This window comes from Cucurbita pepo, chromosome LG01, assembly GCF_002806865.2.
Source record: "Cucurbita pepo subsp. pepo cultivar mu-cu-16 chromosome LG01, ASM280686v2, whole genome shotgun sequence".
NCBI lineage: Eukaryota > Viridiplantae > Streptophyta > Magnoliopsida > Cucurbitales > Cucurbitaceae > Cucurbita > Cucurbita pepo.
The window spans coordinates 4,293,897-4,316,823 of NC_036638.1; the positions used below are offsets into that span (position 1 = coordinate 4,293,897).

The window sequence follows — 22,927 nt, forward strand, 5'->3', positions numbered from 1 at the left end:
CATACATATTCTCCTCTTATGCTGGAAACAAATTATCTGAATCTTTGATGAACTCCTACAAATTAATTGAAATAATTTTAGGCATAAGCATTCAAGACTTGTTTATAGGGCTGAATTGAGACCAAGACAAAAAGACAGCCCAATTATTCAGGCACTCAAAATCTGTCAAAATTCAACCCTAATTCTTTTATTCTTCACTCCATTCATATCTCAAATCCCAAATCGAAGTTGCATCTTGTTGGCATTGCAAATCGTCCGCCGGACTCGCATTCAAATCCATACTCTCTCTATGCATCTCAAACGCCTCGTCCACTGCTGCCTCTCCGATGCCGCCCTTCCAAAACCCACTCCCATAATCATCCACCGTGCTGCTACCCGACCCATCCACCGTTGCCTCTCCAATCCCGCCCTTCCAATACCCACTGCCATAATCCTCCACCGTGCTGCTACCCGACCCATCCACCCCTACCTCTCCGATGCTGCCCTTCCAATACCCACTGCCATCCACTGTGCTGCTACCCGACCCATATCCGCCGTCGTCGATCCTCGACTCGCTGCTGCTCGGCTCTGCCCTCGACAGCTCCCAGTTCATCCACTCCACCACGCTCATCAAATGCGTGTCGATCGACTGCTCGTTAGAAAATTGACCCATGCCGTCGGCTCTGTAAACGCACTGCGTCTCGTGCTCTGTTCTCGTGTTCTTGTCGGCGAACCCCTTTGGCGCCTCGCTCTGTGGGCACCATTCGTTCTGGCAAGCATACACCGCTGAATTAGCTGTGGCTTCTCGTTCGAATTCGCACTTCCGTTTCGTAATAATCCCGCCGGTGCCTTGTTCTGCCCTGTTTTCGTGTCCTCTGTTTTGGTCGTGTTGTTCTTGATCTTCTTCGTCGGATGTTATTTTGAGGCTGTTTTTGGTCAATTGCAAGAGAGCTTCTTCTTGATTCACGACTTTAGTCCAAGTAATCGTCTCTTTCGCCGTCATTTTCGCCTGTAAATTCTTCGATTGTCGAACCAATTTCCTCATGTTGTCCAGATCAAGAGACATGTGTTTAATCACCGCCGCAAGGACACTGATTTTCCAGGACTTCTTGAGATCATGAGGCTTTTTATATGGTGGAACGCCCTGCCCACCGGCGACGCCTTGTTCGCCCCACCAAAGCTCCTTCCCCGTCGGCCACCACGGCGGCGCCAGACCCTTGTCCAACGGGAATTTCCTCTGCGGCGGAATACAGTGCTGCATCAGAGCCGACAGAATCGACCCTAAAGTCGTGTCCTGCAATTCTTGGAGTAGGTGCAGAAACGATTTGGGATCGAGCCCCGCTTCTTCGATCACTCTCGGAAGGAAATTCGCGATGTTCAGTGGAGCATCCTGTTCGAACCGAACCTTGTCCTGCCACCACTCACGGAGGCTCTCGGAAGAGCCGGTGATCGGTTTACCCTTTTCCGGCACGATCCCATAAACAAACCCTTGTGCCTTACAAGACTCCATTATCTTATCCATGTACTTGAGAATCGAATCTTGAGCTCTGGACATTTTCTTCCGGCGAGAAGCTTCTTCTCTGGCCGCCCATTCAAACTCTTCATGATCACGATTCTCCTTCATCTTCTTCAACCTCTGTCTGTCTTTCCACATTCGTTTCTTAAGATCATCGTAGCTAATTTCCTCTTCCTGTTCTTCGTCTCCATCGTGAGAGTCTTCTGGGATTTCTCCATGGAACTCCACCATCATCTGTCTGCGTAAAAGGGGGGGTTTTAATCTACTTTCAGATACAATGAATTGGGTCAATTTGTATGAGAATGATTATATATAATGCAAAGATTGTTGGGGTAATGGCGGTGGTTTGTGGGTTGCGACACGATTGCCATTAACGAGGAGTTAAGGTTGACTTCGGACGTTTTTGAGAGAGAGAGAGCTTAGAGATTAAGAAACAGAGAGCTGTAAGGCTTGCATGTCGGACACTTGTTAAGATTCTGCATCCTGCGATCTTTCACTGTTTCCCAGATCTTTCACTTCCTCTGCACCGCATTTATTACATTGGATCACCCAACTTCCATTTTTGGAACTCAAACCATTACTATAAACTTACACTCATCTTATTATAAAACCTTGTATCAATCGAGGAGATGAACCAATGCTGACGAGAACATTGACTTTGGGAGGAAAGTGAATGGTGAGATCCTAAGTTGATTTGAAGAGGAAATAAAAGGGTGTGGAAACTTGCCGTTTTCAAAAAAGAAATCTAGAGAGGACGATATCTACTAAAGATAAGTTTAGACTGTTACACAAATTTACTCTCAATAACGTAACACTGCGCAGTTGACATTAGCAGCCCAAAGATAATAGCAAGTGAGGTTGAGTCTTGTCCTCCCCGTGTGAAGTAGAGTAAACAAACTGCTCCTGCATACTCGGAGGTAAAGGAAGTTTGAAAGAAACCCTAAGAGTAATGTGAATGTGTCAACATTCAAACAACAATCTAGAATCTAATTAAACATTTGATGGTCTCGACGTCTCCTAAGACGATGGGATCGTACTTCTTATTTGTCTTAAAATATATATCATATCCTGGTTTATAAAAAATTGTAAGCATGGTGCGGGTAATGACATAAACTTCCAAAAATCACAAGTGTCCTTTGAGGAGTGGGTGGCTTTGGGGTTACACAAAAAAACTCAAATGCTGTAGCAATCCATGCTTGCAAAAGCCGTAGAGATCTAATATGGCCCAAAGAAGCTCCCTACTTGGACATGTCAAGCAACTCACTCCGGCCACAAAGGCGGTTGGAAGAAGTAGCCAACTCACTGTTTGCATCTACTGCGACATGGTCATATTATTTATTCATTATTTCTTAAAAGTGAAACATATCAATATAAGTCATTCCAGCATGTTTTGTTTCTAGCATCTGATGATCTCAACATTTTTTTGTGACATATTCTAGTTACGTACTTTTTACTTTTAAGAGTCAAGGAAATCTTCACAGACCAACACAAATCATTCTAATATGTCTTGTCTTAACTCACGTGCATTCTAGGAAAATTCTCAAGAGATTACTTAATACATAATTATTTCAAATTTAAGATTGAACCATTGAAAAAGAAAATGCATTTTGTTGTTATATAAACATTTTTTAGTTAACCTATTCCCAAAATCTCTCTCATTTCCTTTCATTCACAGAGTTCCTATTTTATCATATGTCACACCTTATTAATTCAATCAAAATACACAAACTTAACATTAAGTTTTACAAGGAAAACAAAGTATCAATAAATCTTAGGTTCAATTACAAGCCTCGTCCCAAAACTATAAGAAAAGTATCTCATAAATTTATAATCTTTCAATTTTAATAGATTTCTAAACTTTTTAGATATCTAATAAAATTTTCAATTTTGGATAACGATCTATTAAACATAAAATTAATTTTTTTAATCCACATAACCCTAAAATTAAATATCTATTAGACACAACAATTAAAATTAAAACATCTATAGAATTATTAAATGTAAGAACTAATTTATAACTAAACATAAAAATAAAAAAATAAATAAAGATGATTATCCTTTGGAAAGAAGAAAAATGTACCCAAAAAAAATTGACACAAATCTTTATAACAATGAAAAAAGTAAACAACATTCCTTTCCATGTCACTAAGTAAGTAGCCATGATGTACCAAAGATTCGGTGCCATAACTCACCTTATACTAAATTTCCAGACTCAAATCTCAATTCCATTATTAATAAATTATCTTTGAACCTTTAAAAAGAAAATAACTTTTTCATATAAAAAATAATAATAAAGCGGAAAAGGAATATTCAAAATTCAATCACCTCTCTTCAAGAAAGGAGGAAAAAAAAAAAAAAAGCTTCCATCTCCTTTCTTCTCTCTCATTCCACTAACAGCAGCAGTGCAGAGCTCCATCACTGTGAAAATGGCGAGGTTAGCTGGCAAAAGTTGCAGAGAACAAAGCGCAATTTCCATAAAAACCGGACTTTAAGGAGCCGTTACACTTTCTCTTTTGAAAATCAAGGGTAATTCCGTCATCTACTCACCTTTGCCAATGAATGCAACTATTCTCTCTTTTCTGACACTAATTTTCCTTGTTGCTTGTGCATATATAAACTGTAATGTGAAAGGTTTTTGCTTTGCTTTTGTTTTTAATTTCTAAAATCTGATTTTTTTTGTCGTACCCGTGAAAAGGAATGCTCATTATAATTGTTTAATTGAATACTGAAGTATGTATGTTCTATAATTTCCTTTGTGTTTTTCCTTTTCCTTTTGAATTTTTGGTGTAATCTACACATTTTTCGAGGTGTTTTCTTGCTATGGTGATTACAGGAGATTCCCACTAGACTATCATGAATTTTTTTTTCTTGCGTTCTTCCATTCTTAGGTTCTTGATCTCCATTTTTCTTCATCATTACTGCCTTTCCCTTCGTCTCTGCAAAGATCTTCGTTTCAGAGGCTCGTTGATGACTGGTCATTGTTAGACGAACACGACTCTCCACAATGGTATGATATTGTCCACTTTGAGCATAAGCTCTCATGGCTTTGCTTTGGGCTTCCCCAAAAGGCCTCATTCCAATGGAGATAGTATTCCTCACTTATAAACCCATGATCATTCCCTAAATTAGTCGATGTGGGACTTCCATCATCCAACACCTCCCCTCGAACAAAGTGCGCCTCCCCTTAATCGAGGCTCGACTCCTTTGGAGTCTTAGTCATTTTTTGACTGCCTTCGAGGAGGGGCTTGGCTTGGCTCCTTTTCTTTAGGAGTTCTTTGTTCGATATTTGAGGATTTGAGGATTTACCAATCTATTGGCACGACTAAGTTTAGGGCATGGCTCTGATACCATGTTAGACGAACACGACTCTCCACAATGGTATGATATTGTCCACTTTGAGCATAAGCTCTCATGGCTTTGCTTTGGGCTTCCCCAAAAGGCCTTATTCCAATGGAGATAGTATTCCTCACTTATAAACCCATGATCATTCCCTAAATTAGTCGATGTGGGACTTCCATCATCCAACAGTCATCTCAGCCTTGTTTTGTTTTGATGTTTTTTATTTCGTTTTCTTCGAGTTTTCCGTTGATGGGTTTTATTTTGTGAGTTCCGACAGTCGCTGCTCTTTCTGGCTTCGCTATGTTTCGTACTTCAAAACAAGCTAATCCTCTGTTTTCTCTTTTACTCTGTATGTAATGTGAAGTGAGCTTCGCCTTCTCACGCCCATTCCCTTTTCTGGGTCTTGTCCTTTCTTTGCCAACACGCTTTCTCTGGTGTGTGTTCTTGATTTCGTGGGCGTTATTGCGTTGTTTGTTGAACAGGGGTTGCTCTGTTTTCTCGAGGGTTTTCGCTTTTTTTTTTGGTCTTTTTCTTGAAATCGATTCATCTCGATGCTCGATGCTGGGGAGTTTGTTCTCAAAATCAAGGTGGGAAGCCATTGATTTCCCAAGTGGGTGTTCTGGTAATCGAAATTTCATGGCTTCAACCTCGATTTCATGAACTGGGTCATTGAAATTTTTGGGGAAGAATGGGTGGGTCGAACTCCAAAATTGAGAACAACGAAGCCCTACGCCTTTGTAAGGAGCGAAAACGGTTCATCAAACAGGCCATCGATTCGAGGTACGCTCTAGCCGCTGCTCATGTCTGTTACGTTGAGTCCCTAAAAAACGTTGGCGTTTCTCTCCGACGGTACGCCGAGGCTGAGGTTCTTATCGAGTCGTCTATGTCATCGTCGGCCACCGAACTCGACAAAACGCCGTCGCATTCCTCTTATCCATCGCCGTGCCCGTCGCAAACCGCCGATGTTTCGGAATCACCATTGCAAGAAAGCCCCATTTCGCCGCCGATAGCCACCATTAGTTATATGGTCGCCGGAAGCAATCCCCCTCTTACCGTAAAGGTCCGGCCGAGTAGCCATAGTTATGCCTATGAAGAATCAGTCGCTTCCCCATTTTCACCGCTGCCACGTCCGCCACCGCCACCTCATGAATCAGGATCTTCTTGGGATTACTTTGATACCCATGATGAAATTGAGAGCTTCAGGTTTATGGGGACTGGTGGGGGGATGGATGTGAACTTTGAGGATGAGAGAATGTGGAAGCAATTCAAGGGAGAAATGGCTGATGCCAAAGATGAGTTTCAGGAAGCAACTGAAAAACCAGAAACTGAGCTAAATGGTAGTGAAAATGGTGGCCATATGAGCCCCTATGGGGCTGTTGAAGAACAAAATTTGGAGATGGCAAGACAGGAAGACAAAGAGCTTAATTCAGCTAGTTTGTCAAGCAAAGTTCTGCTCGAACAACCGGGTTCGAGAGGCTCGATCAGGTTGGAGAAGAGTTTGTGTACTGAACAGGAAGATCCTTCAGAGTTCATTACTCATAGAGCTAAGGACTTCCTTTCCAGCATTAAGGAGATTGAGCATCGCTTTCAGAGAGCTTCAGAATCTGGGAGGGAGATCTCTAGAATGCTTGAAGCCAACAAAATCAGAGTTGGCTACCTTGAAGCAAATGGTACATTGATGACCTTCATTTGCTGAGTTATATGATTTCTGTTGGTTGAATTGTTCTCTAACTTTCATTGTTGCGTCGTTACTGTTGCAGGAAACGTATCCGGTCTTGCTTTCTTAGATCCTTTACGTCGTTTACGACTCGTTTGTTGTCCTGCAAAGCCTGCCCTCTTTTCTGATGGTAAATTTTTTGGATGAAAGACATTTCCTCATTCATTTTTCTGTAGTTGATTCTTAACAAAGTCCTATTATATTTGCAGAACTTCATAAGACGAAGGTGATTACATGGAAACGGTCAACATCGTCACGGTCATCTTCGTCGAGAAATCCTCTTGCTGGAAAAGATGACGCTGATGACAGTGCAAGCGAATTTGTAGAAGAGTTCTGTATGATCTCTGGAAGTCATTCCTCTACCTTGGATCGGCTTTACGCATGGGAGCGAAAACTCTATGATGAAGTCAAGGTATGTAACTTCGTCTGACATGTTGCATTATAACATCGAGTTCCTCATATAGATGATATCTTGAGCTGATTGTTTCGGTCGCCGAAATCTCGAAATAAGCTTTAGGAAATGGGACTGAATTACCTGGTAACCACATTGAATAAGCTTGTTTGTTCGTTTGTTTCGCTCTTACTTTTAGGCAAGCGAATCCATTCGGAAGGAGTATGATCGTAAATGTGATCAACTCAGATACCTATTCGCAAAAGATTACAGTACACAAGTCATCGACAAAACGAGGGCAGTTGTCAAGGATCTGCACTCCCGAATACGAGTTGCTATCTATTCTGTTGATTCGATTTCAAAACGCATTGAGAAAATGAGGGATGAAGAGATGCAGCCACAACTCATTGAACTAATTCAGGGGTAAGAAGGATCATTGTTTTTTCTTCGTCACAATCGAAAAGACACGTATATTGCTCATTTCTCACTGCTGGTTGCTATGCATTTGCTGTTTCGACGCAGGTTGATCAGGATGTGGAAGGCCATGCTCGAATGCCATCATGCACAGTACATAACAATATCATTGGCATATCATTCGAAGAGTGCTACCATGGGTACGCCTCGAGCAGACGTGCAGAGGCAGATAACAGTCCAACTTCAACAAGAGATTGAATCGTTCGGCTTAAGTTTTGCCAATTGGATCAACAGCCTTGCATCATATGTTGGTGCTTTGAATGGCTGGCTACAACACTGTATATCACGGGAACGCTCGAAGAGCAGAAGGCCTTTCTCTCCTCGTCATGCCATTGCCCCACCTATCTTCATCCTATGTCGCGATTGGTTTGCTGGAATCAAAGACCTTCCATCTAATGAACTTAGCGATGCCATCAGAGGCATCTTGGGAGAATTGCAGTGTTCAATATCTCAACAAGCTGAACTACAGAGGAAACAGAAGCAGCTTGTTGAAGGGGAAGAACCTGAAGGGAAAGACGAGGAGAATAACGACACCATATCTTCAAACTTAAGTTGCATACATTCAAGCCTAACAAAGGTTCTCGATTGGCTAACGAAATTTTCCGAGGCCTCGCTCAAAATGTATGAAGATATTAGACAAAAAAGCGACGCTGCGCGTACAGCCTATTTGAATTATAGGCCACGCTCAGAATTATAACCATGTAAAACTCAAGTTTGTCTTAGATTGAATCTTTGTACAGTTTTGAAGAATTTGCAGAGGCTCTGAGATTGCATGATGATGCTCATTTTTAATTTGCCTCCAGAAATCCTGTTGATTTCTTGAAACCTGTTCTAGTTCTCTTTTTTCGGATCGAAATCAATTTAGAATCATCGAGAACCATCGCAAAATGTGATTCTTATATCTATCTATGCAAAGAAAACATTCATCAGTTATGTTATGAACACTCAGAGGGCCTCATAGGTAAACCGTATTAATTGAATTATGCTCAAATGTACATCGACGTGTCCATTCATTTATTACTTTTTAGCACATTTTATAAAGTTTATATATGGTGTTACATTGATACCCTCATCTTGAATGTCCAAAAGGCCAATGACCTCAAACACAAATTTCTATTATTTCCATAATCTCATGGGATATGATTGAATCTAAATCTCAAATAATTAAGAAAACTTTTCTTCCGACTATTCTCTATCAATGACAAAAAAGAAAATGGATCTCTTGACACTGTCCTCTCTATCTAAAAATTAACCAATGACTCCGTTCATCAGCTATTCTTCAGAGACCTTGAAAAAAGTGTAGGATAAAATCAGATTGTTGATGCCATCCATTTTTGGATCAGTTTCAAACTCAGGATCAATGTAAAAGAACACCTGCAGAATCATAACATGCATCAGATGGTTTGCTTAAAACCCAACTCTGAAAGAAAGAAACATACACTCACAGGCATGTCAATCTGCTCCCCAGGAAGGAGGCGCTGCTCCTCGAAGCAGAAGCATTGTATTTTATTAAAGTAGATTGCAGCCTGGAAAACAAAAAGTCTCATTCTTTATGATCTTGATGAGTTTTAGACAAAGAAAAGGCCATTGGTTGATCTTCTTAAGAGCTAAAGCCTAAGAAGCAGGGAAACAGATACATGATATACATGATATGATATGAACACTCCTCTAATGTTGCACCTATGGTACAACATTAAGGATTTCATAGCGTACAGTAGTTTAAATTTATAAAAACAGTGGCTTATACAATACAATATTGGGAAGCTAGTTTTTACCTTCATAGGTGTAACATTGTATGTAGACACACCAGTAATTGGAGTTGAACTTCTATTTTCAGCAGTATAGAATGCAAGTGCACTTTCTCCAGGTTTTACCCTCACCTAAGACAGCAGATGAAGTTAGTTCCTACTCTAATGGAAATCTTGTTTCTTGCTGAGCGTGCGTATTTGTGCCTTATTGGTTTTGAGACATCCCAAGTCCCCCGCTAGTAGATATTGTTCGTTTTGGCCCGTTACGTATCGCCGTCAGCCTCACGGTTTTAAAACGCGTCTACTGGGGTGAGTTTTCCACACCCTTGTAAGGAATGTTTCGTTCTCCTCCTCCCCCCCAGGCTAGTGTCCTCGCTGGCACACACCACTGAGCCCCGAAGGGAAGGGGGGTGGATTGTGAAATCCCACATCGGTTGGAGAGGGGAACTAAGCATGCTTTATAAGGGTGTGGAAAACTCTCCCTAGTAGACGTGTTTTAAAAATCTTGAGGGGAGCCCAAGAGGGAAAGCCCAAAGAAGACAATATTTGTTAGTGTTGAGCTTGGGCTGTTCTAGGTTTTGTTTCATGCAAAGGGTGTTCAAGGAAATAGAGACACCATATGAATGACGCTACAACGCCAGTAAGCAGACGTGTCAAGATTAAGACGTCCGTGTGTGTGTGTTTTATATATGCATCTACAAAAAGAATCACCTCTCTCTGTGTTGGGATAAACTTCCAAGGCATTCCATCAGCTACGTCAGCATTAAACTGCACAACAATATCCCTAGTAACAAATGAAAAACTATCAGTCAATAGATGAATTAAAATTGTATTAATTAACCATATTCAAAATCCACCGAGTACTAAACCTTTACCAAAACATTATACAATAGTGAAAGGTAATTATATGAAAGGAACTATTAATGAATATCCCAATGCCTCTTTTCCCAGGTAGGATAAGAGAATATATATATTTTTTCTTCAAAATTGAAACAGAACTTTTTACAGTTGAAATGAAAAATGACATCAGAGTGCCATCAGATCACAAAGCATGAAATATCTAAAGCACGAACTAAAATTCTTTTAAGCCTTTCTTAGTCATTCTATCCTCAGAATTGCTCTCATTCAAATGTGGTCATAGTTCATTCATGTACCGCTCATTTACTCGGATGTCACAAAGAACAAAAGTAATGCAATAATTGCACTAAGATTGAGAAGGAAAATTACACTAGGCAGGAATAAAACACTTCAGAAAAATAAAACGAATTCGATCATTGCTTCAAAACAAAAGTATGTTAAAGAGAATTCGAACCTTGTAGTTACTGTTCCATCTTTAGCATGGCGAGCTATCTTTTCTTCAACACTCTACATAAAGGAAATTCTTTCTCAATTGAAAAGCAGAGAAATGCGTAATCTGACACAATGTCGAAAACTAAAGAAAGATACCTCACGGCGCTGAACAGTGCCTCCATAACCAGTAGCTTGGCAGAACCTCCTATAAAGAGGAACAGCCGCATAACTGCATCCCACCATAGCAAAAACCAATGCTACAAGGTATAAAAGCATATTTTTGGACTTCCGTTCGATGGAAGCTTTAGAGTAGCAGCGTTGAATATTGTACATGGAAGAACACCTTCCAATATAACGAGTAGAAGGAGATGAAAGCCAATGAGACTTGTGAAATGACTGTGAATGGAAACGACGTCCCAAATTCAAGCTCCTTATATCTAAGCCAGAACTTTTATAAACATTACAACTTTGGCTAAAATTATAAGTTGATTGCTGAAGAAAATTGGATGTCAACCTGCATCCAAAAAGCGTACAGTGACCATATGCTAACAAAAACAGTAACTAGTCCACAAGATGTGATAGCTTAGAGATTTCCAAAAACACACTATGAAGATGTCAAATAAATTCAATCATAGCGAGAAGGAAAACTCCACAGATTACACCAAGTTTAGAAGCCGATAGTAAAGCAAAATAATTATCGAACATTGAAATGTATCTTTCATCAATGGAAAACCGTAGTCCCAGGAAAAACTTACGATGCATGAACATGTGGATGGAGATTACCATTGCGAGACCAGATGTAGCTTGGACACCGCAACCCTTGATCAGCCTCATGACAGGATGCTACTGTCGCAAAGCTCAAATGTTCTAACGCACCACCTCCCATAAAAGCAAGTGTTCCAAAGGACTGCATCATTCAAGTAGATCAAATGCCATCATTCTTTGATATATGGGATAAGAAAGATGGAAATTTCATCTATAATATATTAGAAAAGGCAAAATCTTGAAGAAACATTCTTGGGCCATTACACTACATGAACTACACGTGATAACAGAATGGTATGAGTTGTATTTTCTCTCATTAGACATTACTACATTTCACAACTAAGTGTTCGGCGGATTCAAATTCAAATTCGATCATTGAAGCTGTGCTACTTGATTTGACACACTAATTCTTCATAGGAAAAAGAAAGAAAAGAGGCAAAGTAAGTTCTTACTGTAGATTGGGTCTTAAGATTCCTCCTTAGTAGCTGCCTGATCATTCCTCCACCAGCCATTGAGTCAGTATATCTATAAGCTGTTTTAGATCAAAAAAGTCTTTAGAACCAAAATAAAAATGAAAATAGAAACTCATTTCAGGCCTAGCTCTTAAGAACCAACTTACAATCTAGCTGCGATTCTCTTACCTGATGGGCAAGCCCGGAAGAAGTTATTAAAGTTTGGGAGAGGTTTGCGCTTCACGATTGTGCCATTCGTCTTCGACCCTGTGATAATTTCTGGATCGAGATTCTGGATTTACCTCCCAATCTTCGGTATTTGGAGATTATTCAGACGTAAGCGAGTTTGTGTGGGTGAGCTATTTGGGGAGAAGAAGGGACTAATGCGGGTGATTCGCGGGAGGGGTGGATTTTCCGGTGAGTCATGTGCCGGTGGAACGATGGAGAATGGGCAGGTAGGGCAATCAGCCCGGAAAAAAGGCTGAATCAGGCGTCGACGTCCGACGAATTTCGTTCTCAAGGAAAGGGTGTCATGGCTTCTTCTCAGCCGCGAGTAACGCTGTCCAAATCGGAGAAGGCTTTGAATTCTCTTGAGGAGGTGGGCCTTAAGGATTTAAGCCCAACAAGTAGTAGCAGTCAGCCCGGGAGGAAGATGCTTGCTAAGTCGAAAAAAAAAAAAAAAAAATGTTCTTTACCTTATTAGTTCCAAAACTGTTGGAGACTGTTTTAAAAAACATTAGAGTAGTTGTCGGAGACATTCTAGGAATGAATCCTACGAGATGGTTGATACGGCTATATTTTTAGATCCTCTCATCTAGCATGCTAAGTCATCATTGGAAGAAAATGTAAACTCACTCCAACCATCGTCTAAGGAGAAATTGAGAGACTACTAATGAAACGCGAGACCAATTGATTTCATTTAAAACAAAAATTCATCAATTTGTATTGGCTTATAATCTTTTAAAATTGAGGAGCTTAGTTCATGATCTCTTTCCGCAAAATATTATAGATTATTAAGAAAAAATACTATTGGTCTACTTTATTGAAAATGGTAGGACAACATTCGTATCAACCCATCAGTCATATCCTCATATTCGTTACCGAACTCTTATTTAATATAACATTATCTTAAGCTTTTTCAACAAAAAGTTGATAGAAGACATAACTTTGTTTCCCTTTTTCTTTCACGATCATTCCAAACCCACTTGACAAAGTAGCTAAAAAAACAAGCACTACTCATTGAAATCCTGTCAAGTAAATGCTTTCTAGTTTAGAGGTCGTCAAATCCACCCAAAAGCGAGCATACAAATGGGCATATTTGAGAGGTAAAAAGCCACAAAAAGAGAAAAGGGGCACAATCCCAAGGCCTCTTTTAAAGTGTACAAGCTTGTTTCCTCAACATCGTCATCATTAGAGAAGGCCCTATATTCTTCTTGGTTGGTGCCGATGAATTAAGGCCTCATAGGATCCTTTCATTTTGGCTCCCTTTTCTTTTCCAAACTCCAACTCTTTCTTTTTATCCCTTCTCTATTAAGTATTAGCCAAATGCTTAGCCTTAACTTTTAAATTCACTTTCGTTATTGTGTTCGTTTTTATCTCATTTTTACCCTTCTTGATTTAGAGATTTCCCTTTTTACATTTAATAGCCTCCACGCTACTCTTATACGGCCTAAAACTAATGCCGAATTAGGTTAAGGAGTTGGGTGATAACAGTTCCTCTACATCTGCCAATAGCGCTTTGCTTGCACACTAGTAGCCTCAATCCTTATTTTATATTGTGTCTCAGAGATACTGTCAAAGAAAAAGAAAGAAAAGGGAACAGTTACTTCCGAATCAAGTATTCTAAATTAATGAGTCAGAAAATTGCAATAAGTCAATTCATATCCAACATAAATAGATAATACAATTGTCATCATCGAGAGTTTAATCTTATCAGACAATTTATTAAATTAAAAATGTGATTCAATAATGCAAAATAAATATATGAAGACAAAACATGTCTTTTCTAAGAAAAAAAATGATGGCGAACTTTGTCAAATAAGATCTCGAAATTGTTGGAGTAAGCACGAGAAATAATGGATTTTATTAGGAGGGTGATGATGATTTAAGATGTTCGACACAAAGGACACAAATTTGTAGAGTAGAGAAAAAGTATCCACCTAATAAAGTGCAACCTCCATTAATTGTCAAAGCTCATGCCCCATTTTATTTTATTTGTTTTTCTAATTCAAATCTAACCACCAAAAAATAAATTAGGATTTTTTAATTTTTTAATCATACAACTTATTAGTAGCATGATAAAACGTAATCAAATTACAAATTATGATTTTAATTTAATTAGACTTAAACATGTAATTATCCTTCGTATATGAATTAATTATTAAGTAAGCTCCGAAAAATAATATTTAAAACCAAATATCTTTTTCTCTTTCCTAATCATTGGTCATCACCCAAGTCAATGATCCCACGTGGCAGTGTCCAATATGAACAGTTCATTTATAAATATATTTCAATTATTGTATTATTTGCTCTTCCATTCAAGAACCACCTAACTATTGTGTATCATATGCCGACCAATCAGTTATTATTTATTCATTATAAATAAATAAATATTAGAAAATGGAGAATGTGCAGTGCAGCGCAGCGTTTGGTGGCTGAACATTTTGAAAATTAATTTTTCAGATTTGAAATATAATTTCATACTCTATTATTTAATTATATTGCATATGCTTTTCTTTCTTCCTTCGTTGGCCATCTTATATTATCTATTTAATATCATCCATTTCGTTATAGGATAAACTAATTCACGCTTACCCTCATGCCTGCCAGACTCATTTCTCCTGCTTTCATTATTTCATTACATCAAAATATTAAATTATCCATTTAATTTATTTTTTGCAAAAACAATATTAGTATTTATTTTGCAAATTAATTTCACTTTCATACATAATTCAATAAACTTAGGTCAATAATTAATATTGTCTTATTCTTTTCTAATATTCTAACTATATAATTCAAATTTTAATTATTGATTCATAACCCGGATGGAAATATTAGCAAAGCGGGAAAAAGTAAAATAAAAAAAAAAAGGAGAAAAATAGTAGGCATGACCGTCGGATCAGAAGATGCATGGCGTCAATCAACGGTCACGATTTGAGATGACAAAATTTAATGGCAGTGCTCAAAAAACACACCTCTCCCACATGTCTCATCACTTCTCCTTCCTTTCTCCGCCATAGCCGCCAAAATTCCTGCCATTTCCGGCCGCTCTCCCGCCTCCGCAATTCGCTTTTGACGGATTTCAAGTCCAAATTCCGTTTCATACGACAGAGTAAAAGCTAAGGAGTTCGAGGAGGAAGAAGGACGGAACAGAAAAAGTGGTTTGATTTATGACACCGCAATACAACCAAACCCCACACGAGTCCCAAGCAAAAAGTCCCAACTACTTATCTCTCTCTCTTTCTGGTGCTCTGTATCGTATAAGCACGTACACGAACTTGCGCGCGCGGCACTCTCTCTTTCTTTCTCTGAAGGAAGCTCACTTTCTTTGTTTCTTTTCCTCTGATACTTCACTTTGCAGTTTCGATTGTTCTGTTTTTGTTCGATGAGAGCCGGTGATTGTGGCTACCGGTCTGGTAATTGAGACCTCCGGAATGACCGACAGCAACTCTGTTGCGAAGACCTTCCGAGCTCTGGTGGAGAGCGCCGACCGGAAATTTGCTAGGGTCCAAGACGTCCCGGCTTACGGCCGTGTGGACAACCACCACTATTTTCATAAGGTTTTCAAGGCATATATGCGTCTATGGAAGTTCCAGCAGGAATTCCGCGCGAAGCTTGTTGAATCTGGTCTCAACCGCTCTGAAATTGGCGAGATCGCTAGTCGGATAGGTCAGCTTTACTTTGGGCATTATATGAGAACCAGTGAGGCCAGGTTCTTGATTGAAGCCTATGTGTTCTACGAAGCGATTCTTAATCGAAACTATTTTGAGGAATTGAAGAATTCGAGGAAGGATCTGGGAGCGAGGTTCAAACAGCTGAGGTTTTACGCGAGGTTTTTGCTGGTTTCGTTGCTTTTGAATCGCACGCACACGGTTCAGGTTCTCGCCGAGAGATTGAAGGCTCTGGTGGACGATAGCAAGGCCGCTTTTCGGGTAACTTCTAATTTGCTCAATAATTATAACTGAATTTTGGTTTATGTCAAATATTTTCAGTTTGCTGATGGACCTTTTTGACGGCCTGTTTATTTTTGGAGCTCATTTTTTTTCACGATCCAGCTTATTTTTCTAGTTTTGGCTTTTGATTCAATGCTGTCTAGACCTTGTGTAGCTAAGATTGTTCTGTTGTCTTTCTTTCTTTACCATAATTCTAATTAATATTTAAAAATTCGATTGCCTTTTCTTTGAATTGAAGAGCAAGTTTATGTTTGTTTCCATTCATTTGGTTTCTTCTCAGCTGCCCAACCTAACATAGTATAGAAACATTTATAACATGCTTGCACTATTTGTCATGTTTGTGTCCCGGAAATAGTTTATCTGAAAGGGCTCTATCAAGAAATTGAATCACGCTCCCAACAAATGCGAACAGTGGAGGAGTAATTTTTCCTTTTACTTCTTTTTTTCTTTTTGCTGGCTTGTATGCAACTTTGAATTGAACTTACCAATATAAGATATTTGGGAGATTTTTTAATTATGACTGTTGAGATCAGTATGAGGTCTCCATATAATTATTCAAATCACGGTTGATTGTTGTGTTTAACATTTATCCAGATCTCGTGCTTTAGGTTTTTTTTTTTTTTTTTTTCAAATTAAACATGGTTATGCTCATACTTCACAGAGTTTTATATGTAATTTTTGAAGAATGAAAATGATTTTAACACCCCTGCTTGATCAAATAAATAAGCTCCCTTTTTACTTCAAAGTATCGATATCTTCTTCACTTAGAAAATGTTACAAGGATATCACTGCAGCTTTTCACTACATAACTGAGGCACGCTAACTATTGCTTCTAGGGCACTGACTTTAAAGAATGGCGGCTAGTTGTACAAGAAATTTTCTGCTTCATGAAAGTAGCAACAATCTCAATGAATGTCAGACCTCTGCGTTACTCTGCTTCATTTGATTCCCATCAGTTATCCCTTCCATTTGTAGCTCGTTTCCATGCAAAGAGGGTTCTTAAATTCCGAGATGCTGTTTTGACAAGCTACCACCGAAATGAGGTGAGTTAACTAGATTTATATATATTTTTTTGTCTGTCGCAAGAGTAAATATAAGTCTTCAATGAGAAGAATGCTTATAGATTTAACTGATTTCATGTACTACTACTTTCAGGTTAAATTTGCAGAAATTACTTTAGACACGTATAGAATGCTACAATGTCTCGAATGGGAGCCTGGCTTCTTCTACCAAAAGCATCCAGTTGAACCAAATGAAAATGGTGCTACCATTGATCATTCTGGGGCTTCTGGTATAATTGATATTAATTTAGCTACCGATATGACTGATCCATCTTTACCTCCAAATCCAAAGAAAGCTATCCTCTATCGGCCTTCCGTGACTCATTTGATAGCTGTAAGTTTTTATTTATTCATGAAATTGTTACTGCTTCAGTTGTATGGTAGAATTTTTAATTTATTCAACTTTTGGCCTTTTCTCAATTGTTCAGCTAGTTTTTTTTGTTTTCTTAGAGAAGAGAAACAGATTTTATTGATGAATGAAATTAAGGGAGGTAAAACCCCCCCCAAAATACAAGCAAAATTACAAGAAAGAAGTCCAATTGGAGAGGGAAATAGAAAGACTATGATTACTTAAGGAGTGTTTACATTTACACCAATGAAAAGTGTTGAACAAGACCAAATCCATTAAACCACCAAAATTTACATCTCTGAAAACTGAAGCAAGACGATCGAAAATAGTTGTCCAGTGAATGTTGATCAACTTTTAAATGTTAAGTTGGCCAATTTCTGTATTTTATTTCCTAAGATGCTCTTATCTCAAAATATTTTCTCGTTATTCTTCTGAATTGATTGTGGGTATATGCCCAGTATCTTGTTACATATGATATGATACCCTGAAGCTCTGCATTCGTTCTGCTTGCACTTATTATCTTGGATTTGCTTCGCATGATCTAATAAGGATAGGAACTTACGCATGCTTTACTGAAGCAAAGGAAAATAAGAAGGTTGATAGCATCGAGAGAAGGATCTTTCTCCCCAGTTCTGTACCCAAATATTTACCAACCTTTCCCACTTTCTTCTAATACTAAACGCTAATGAACTCATAATTTGCCGCATAACTATCCATATAACACCTAACTAAATTCCAATTCCTATAACCACCCACTGTCCAAAATTACCTTGTCCTCAAGGTGATGGATTCAAAATTAAGATATGTCATATCTTCTCATAATGACTATTGTGCCTTATAGCTATTCAACGTCAGAGGGAGAAATCACCACTTTTTTGTGAGAAAATTCTGCTTCGATGGTTGTTGGTGCTGGAGCCTGTGAGGGGAATTATCAACAACTCCTCTAGTGCGCACTCCATATTTTTTCTCAGTCATCTTCACACTTTTGGAGGTACTCAAGAACAGTGTCTCTGCCGGTGTTTCTCCTCTAGCTTCCCATAGTCAGTACTGCATTCAGCCCCAAACTTTTCTCCTTAGCTATTTCCATACTACCTAAAATCTTCATCCTATACTCCAATGCTTATCACCACCCCCTGCCTATATATTACCTTGTCCTCTAGGTAATGAATAAGAACTAGGATATGCCCAATCTCCTCTTAGTGACCATTGTGACTTCAGGTATCCATAGTAAGAGAGAGAAAGCACCCTTTTTCTTTGGTATATAAGTCTTCGCTAGTCATACTACTTTAGCCCCTCTAACGTCACTGTTGTAATGCTTGACATGGGAAGGTTGATATGATAGCAGTGACCTCTACATTCAAAGAAAGTATTCCAGCTTCACTCTTGCTTTTCTCTATCATCTTCACAACTTCAGAAGGTACCTTCCCATGCACAGTGCTTAGGCTGCGCTTCTTCTCTAGGTTCCCATCTCCATTCGGAGCTTCCTTTTCCCTACTCTATCAAATCCATGTTTGAAAGTGGAATTTGGCCTCTTATTCTATGGTTTTTTGGGTCTTGATGCAGTCACACTCTCAGCCCACTCATGAAATTTAGTGCCCAGAACCTCTCAAGCTCATGTAGTAGCATTCTCAACTATCAACCTTTTTCTTCTTATTGATTGCATTCTATTCTATTTTGTAGCCAATGGCATCAATTTTTCTACTTGGTTATCGAAATCTACCCTTCAAACCCTAATTTTCTGTTTGCGGTAAAACCACTCCTTCGGAATTTTGTCTACCAAGATTGACCATATCTTCTTCTATGCTCCCACCACTTTCTATTTATGAAAAATAGGCACTAGGTATGGCTTTCATTTGTTCAAGATTGGTTTGAGCTTTTCGTGCTACCTTCACTGTTGTTATGGGGCCTTATTGAATTGTGCCACCGTCCTTCAATGTGGATTGTGAGCCCCTTGGTCTTCAAGTTTCTTCATTCCTCACCGAGTGTTCCAAGATCTAGATTTCCATCCACCAATGGATTTTAAAGCTCGAGACACATTAAAGCTGAATACCACTCTGGGGCTTAAGCGTGTGGTGAAAAAAAAAGCATGTTTTTTTTTTTGTGATGCACTCAGTTGAAAAATGTTAATAGATTTTATGTATATGAAGTGATGAAAACTTTAAGAAAACAGAGATTTTATTTTAGGGGAAAAAAATTATTTTGTAAAAGAGTATTCGTTTGTGCCTTTTCCCTTATATTGAGGCATGTGCTTCATTAAGGGAGCCTCACTTTTTTAAGCAAGGTGCAGAGACTGTGCCTTGGGCCTAGGCGTGCATCTCAGTGAGCTTTTTAAAATGTCCAAATATTTTCATACTTCACTTCTCTAAAACCAATGGTAATTAACAGTTCCCTCTAATAGACACTATCTATCCCTTATACAATATCGATGTAGTAACCCACCCCTGTACTAATCAAACTCACCAATGACTATGAAATAGTTGATACTTACTATCTACCTTTAGGAGAATTGCAAAAGAAAATTTTTGAGTTTAGTTCTGTACATAGTTAATTAAAATGATCAAGTAGGTCATTTCTGAACCGAAACAATGTTTTTGTTATGAGAATGCCTACTCTGCATCGTGTTTTTTGCCAGATGGTGTGTGTGGTTGCTCTGCCCGCATTTTTTTTTTTTTTGTATGATATGAACTTTCAATGGAGCTTCTTGGCTTGTGATCAGGTCATGGCTACAGTTTGTGAGGAGCTCCTTCCAGATAGTATCATGCTGATTTATCTATCTGCAGCAGGTTAATGTCCTATAATCAATGATTCAAGTGAACTGATCTCATTTAAAATTTTACTATTATTTATTGGCACTCATTGACAATATGTGCAGGAAAATGTTGTCAAAACAGTGTCAATCAAATGGCAAGTTATGGGGAATCAAGAAAATCCGTGAGAAGTAAAGTCATCACCCAGAACTCACGAGAAAATTGTAATGCTTTGCCTGAATCTTGTAAGAGTGAGAAGCGAGGATCAAGTGACCTATATGATGAGTATTTGTGGTTTGGGCATAGGAGTAATGGAGGTACAGTCCTGTCATACTCTCTCTCGATCGTCTTTTCTATTGAGTTATGTGGGTACTTCATTTCAACTTTTTGTTGTTTCCAATTTCATTGATGCCTTAGAGTTCTTCTTATTCTTCTTCTCCTTTTTCTCTCTCTCAATTTTCAGGTCCAAACGTTCTATACCCTGGTGATATAATACCCTTTACACGTAGACCTGTTTTTCTGATAGTTGACAGTAACAACAGCCATGCATTCAAGGCAGGTTTGTCAAAACTTTTACATGTGTTGCCAGGTCATCATGGTTTGCTTCACACTGCTATATTGAAAATGAAATAGGTGGATATTTCTGGTTTTTCTTCAGTATCGTCATATCAGCTCTATATACGTGATTATCTCGGCTTTGAGTATGACATGAGATAGTTATGACCATCAGATGCATTAAATTGATCTGCTTTCCTTGTATAAAAGGACAGGTGTTGAAGCCAACTATTGCTTTCAACTTTCATGTTGCACTTTCAGTATGAATCTTTTCATGTACGCAAAATTGCCAGTTCACCAGTATCTTTCTGACAGTTTCATGTTGATGGACCTGTCTGGTCTAGAGTGAATTTAATTGGTCTTTAGAGATACAATGCTTCAAGGAGTCACTTAAATCCGTCAATTTTTCTATGCTGTCAAGCCTATGTTATGAAATTCTATTTGACCAACCACAAGTCTCAGAGGACTATCTCCGAATTCACTTCGTTTATTATTCCTAAATCTTACATATTAAGTGCGATACCTTGTTCTGTTGTTACTCTCAAGTCAATCTGACTGCTAACGTGGAAACGATATTTGGTTTTCAGGTTCTACATGGCGCAGAGAGAGGAGAGACTGCCGCCATACTTCTATCACCTTTGAGGCCTGCATTCAAGAATCCCTTAAATGTTGATACAATTCAATCAGGAAGTCAGTTCACCTTTTTCTTGAGTGCCCCTCTTCCTGCATTTTTGGAAATGGTTGGCCTGTCCTCGGCCAATATGGATACAGTAAGTTCATTATTACAGTCAAAACTCCTCTTCAAATATTTTCAGGACTTCCGTTTAATCCACAACTTATTATTTATAGGATGTTTACAATGATGCTGAAACCATAGTCTCCTCCGCACTTTCGGAGTGGGAAACAGTTCTTTGTACATCAACTAGCTTGAATATCGTTTGGGCCCAAGTTTTGTCTGATAATTTTTTACGCCGTCTCATTCTCAGGTATTTTCCAGTCAACTTGCTTATGTTATTTATGCAAATATTATATGTACCCAAAGCATCTTTTTTATGGAAGCGTGAATCATGTGGAATGCTCTAGCCATGGAAAGAAGCTGATGATCTTCCTTTCTTTTGTTCCATAATCTGCAGATTTATTTTCTGTCGATCCGTGTTATCCTTCTTCAGTACTAAAGAAGATGATGATCTTCCTATTTGTCTGCCATGTCTCCCCGATTCTGTTGCTTCGAATTCTGGAGTTGTCTGCTCAGCAATTCGCCGTCTTGCAAAGCACCTTAACGTTGCAGACTTATTTAACTTCCATGAAGTATGATCACAATCTAGATATTGCGGAAACAAATTCAAGTTCATAGTCTTCCTCAAAGGTCAGTTCACAACCGAAACATTACACCATTGACCTCTTGAGCGTTGCAGTAGGATCACAAATTGGTATTGTTCTGAAGCTAAAATTTATGAAACACTGGTAGTGTGATGGTGGTTGCCTTCCATTTTAATGTTTATGAGCAACCTATTGTGGGCTTACTGTTTAGTTAGATGAGAATGTGATAATTTATTGTAGGTTTCTATTGAGTCTTGAAGATTCATTTAGTTCCCTCTTATTTTTTGGGCCAATTTTTCTTTCGTTTCTCTGGAAAAAAAGTGGGGAAAAGAAATTGAAGCAGAGAATTGAAACAGGTTAGTTGTAGATGCTGGCAAATGGGGGAGTGTACAATCGCTTCTAGGACGCTTATTACAAAAGTGTCAAATCATGAGAAGTCTGACTTCATCTTTGTAACTTGAGTCTGTTCATTATTGGAATGTTATAAGAAAGCATTTTCGAAGTTCAGGAAGCTGTTCTTGTTGCCTAAGATTAAATCATGTCCAAGTTGGACTTATCTTTAAGTGCTATGAAGTTTTTTTTTTTCTTTTCTTTTTTCTTTTTTTCTTTTTTTCTTTTTTTAATTTCTATAGGCATGTTGGATACAAGGGGGAATTGGCATTTTTACCATTTCATAGACAAATATCAATTAATTAAAATGACTCTTTTTAGAGTTCAAAGTAAGTTGGATGTCATGAACAGGAATGTCATGAGAAGAGGATATGCATGACAATGTCCCCTCGAGAGGCCGGCCATAGCGTCAACACTAACCTATCAATAAGGCAGATCAAAGGGTGGTCGAGACCAAGATCGAGGGCTAGGAGTTGTATTTAGTTTTCGATCAAAATTCTTCTCTTCGTTTGTCTCATGGCTTAGTCTTTCGTTTCACTTGAACTTTTGTGCTACATAGTGTAAGTGTATTTTCGCCTCTAACTTCTCTTACAACTAGACCTTGTCATTTTGGTAATCATAACATTTGTCATTCATTTTAACAAACAAAAACTTTTCAAAGA

At 38.6% G+C, this 22,927-nt stretch overlaps 4 protein-coding genes across 4 annotated transcripts; 2 read left to right on the top strand and 2 right to left on the bottom strand.

Moving 5' to 3' along the window:
- Positions 1 to 19: 19 nt before the first annotated feature.
- LOC111788823 (putative ETHYLENE INSENSITIVE 3-like 4 protein) lies at positions 20 to 1,832 on the bottom strand. The gene has a single exon (XM_023669358.1). The coding sequence runs from the start codon at positions 1,727 to 1,729 to the stop codon at positions 188 to 190; it is 1,542 nt and encodes a 513-aa protein (XP_023525126.1). The 5' UTR covers positions 1,730 to 1,832; the 3' UTR covers positions 20 to 187.
- A 3,196-nt stretch (positions 1,833 to 5,028) lies between these two features.
- LOC111787314 (nitrate regulatory gene2 protein-like) lies at positions 5,029 to 8,241 on the top strand. The gene is made up of 5 exons (XM_023667368.1): positions 5,029 to 6,504; positions 6,595 to 6,681; positions 6,761 to 6,963; positions 7,142 to 7,365; positions 7,465 to 8,241. The coding sequence occupies exons 1-5, from the start codon at positions 5,523 to 5,525 to the stop codon at positions 8,111 to 8,113; spliced, it is 2,145 nt and encodes a 714-aa protein (XP_023523136.1). The 5' UTR covers positions 5,029 to 5,522; the 3' UTR covers positions 8,114 to 8,241.
- A 155-nt stretch (positions 8,242 to 8,396) lies between these two features.
- On the bottom strand, positions 8,397 to 12,246 carry LOC111790657 (cytochrome c oxidase assembly protein COX11, mitochondrial). Its single transcript, XM_023671686.1, has 9 exons — positions 11,861 to 12,246; positions 11,672 to 11,751; positions 11,210 to 11,361; positions 10,611 to 10,968; positions 10,477 to 10,529; positions 9,876 to 9,948; positions 9,192 to 9,296; positions 8,862 to 8,942; positions 8,397 to 8,790 (listed from the first exon to the last, which is right to left on the bottom strand). The coding sequence occupies exons 2-9, from the start codon at positions 11,729 to 11,731 to the stop codon at positions 8,689 to 8,691; spliced, it is 984 nt and encodes a 327-aa protein (XP_023527454.1). The 5' UTR covers positions 11,732 to 11,751; positions 11,861 to 12,246; the 3' UTR covers positions 8,397 to 8,688.
- A 2,610-nt stretch (positions 12,247 to 14,856) lies between these two features.
- On the top strand, positions 14,857 to 22,386 carry LOC111793880 (protein SCAI-like). Its single transcript, XM_023675950.1, has 9 exons — positions 14,857 to 15,822; positions 16,680 to 16,886; positions 16,999 to 17,238; positions 19,970 to 20,036; positions 20,126 to 20,317; positions 20,464 to 20,555; positions 21,143 to 21,325; positions 21,405 to 21,541; positions 21,689 to 22,386. Exons 1-9 carry the CDS (start codon positions 15,325 to 15,327, stop codon positions 21,867 to 21,869), a joined length of 1,797 nt encoding a protein of 598 aa, XP_023531718.1. The 5' UTR covers positions 14,857 to 15,324; the 3' UTR covers positions 21,870 to 22,386.
- The last annotated feature ends 541 nt before the right edge of the window (positions 22,387 to 22,927 follow it).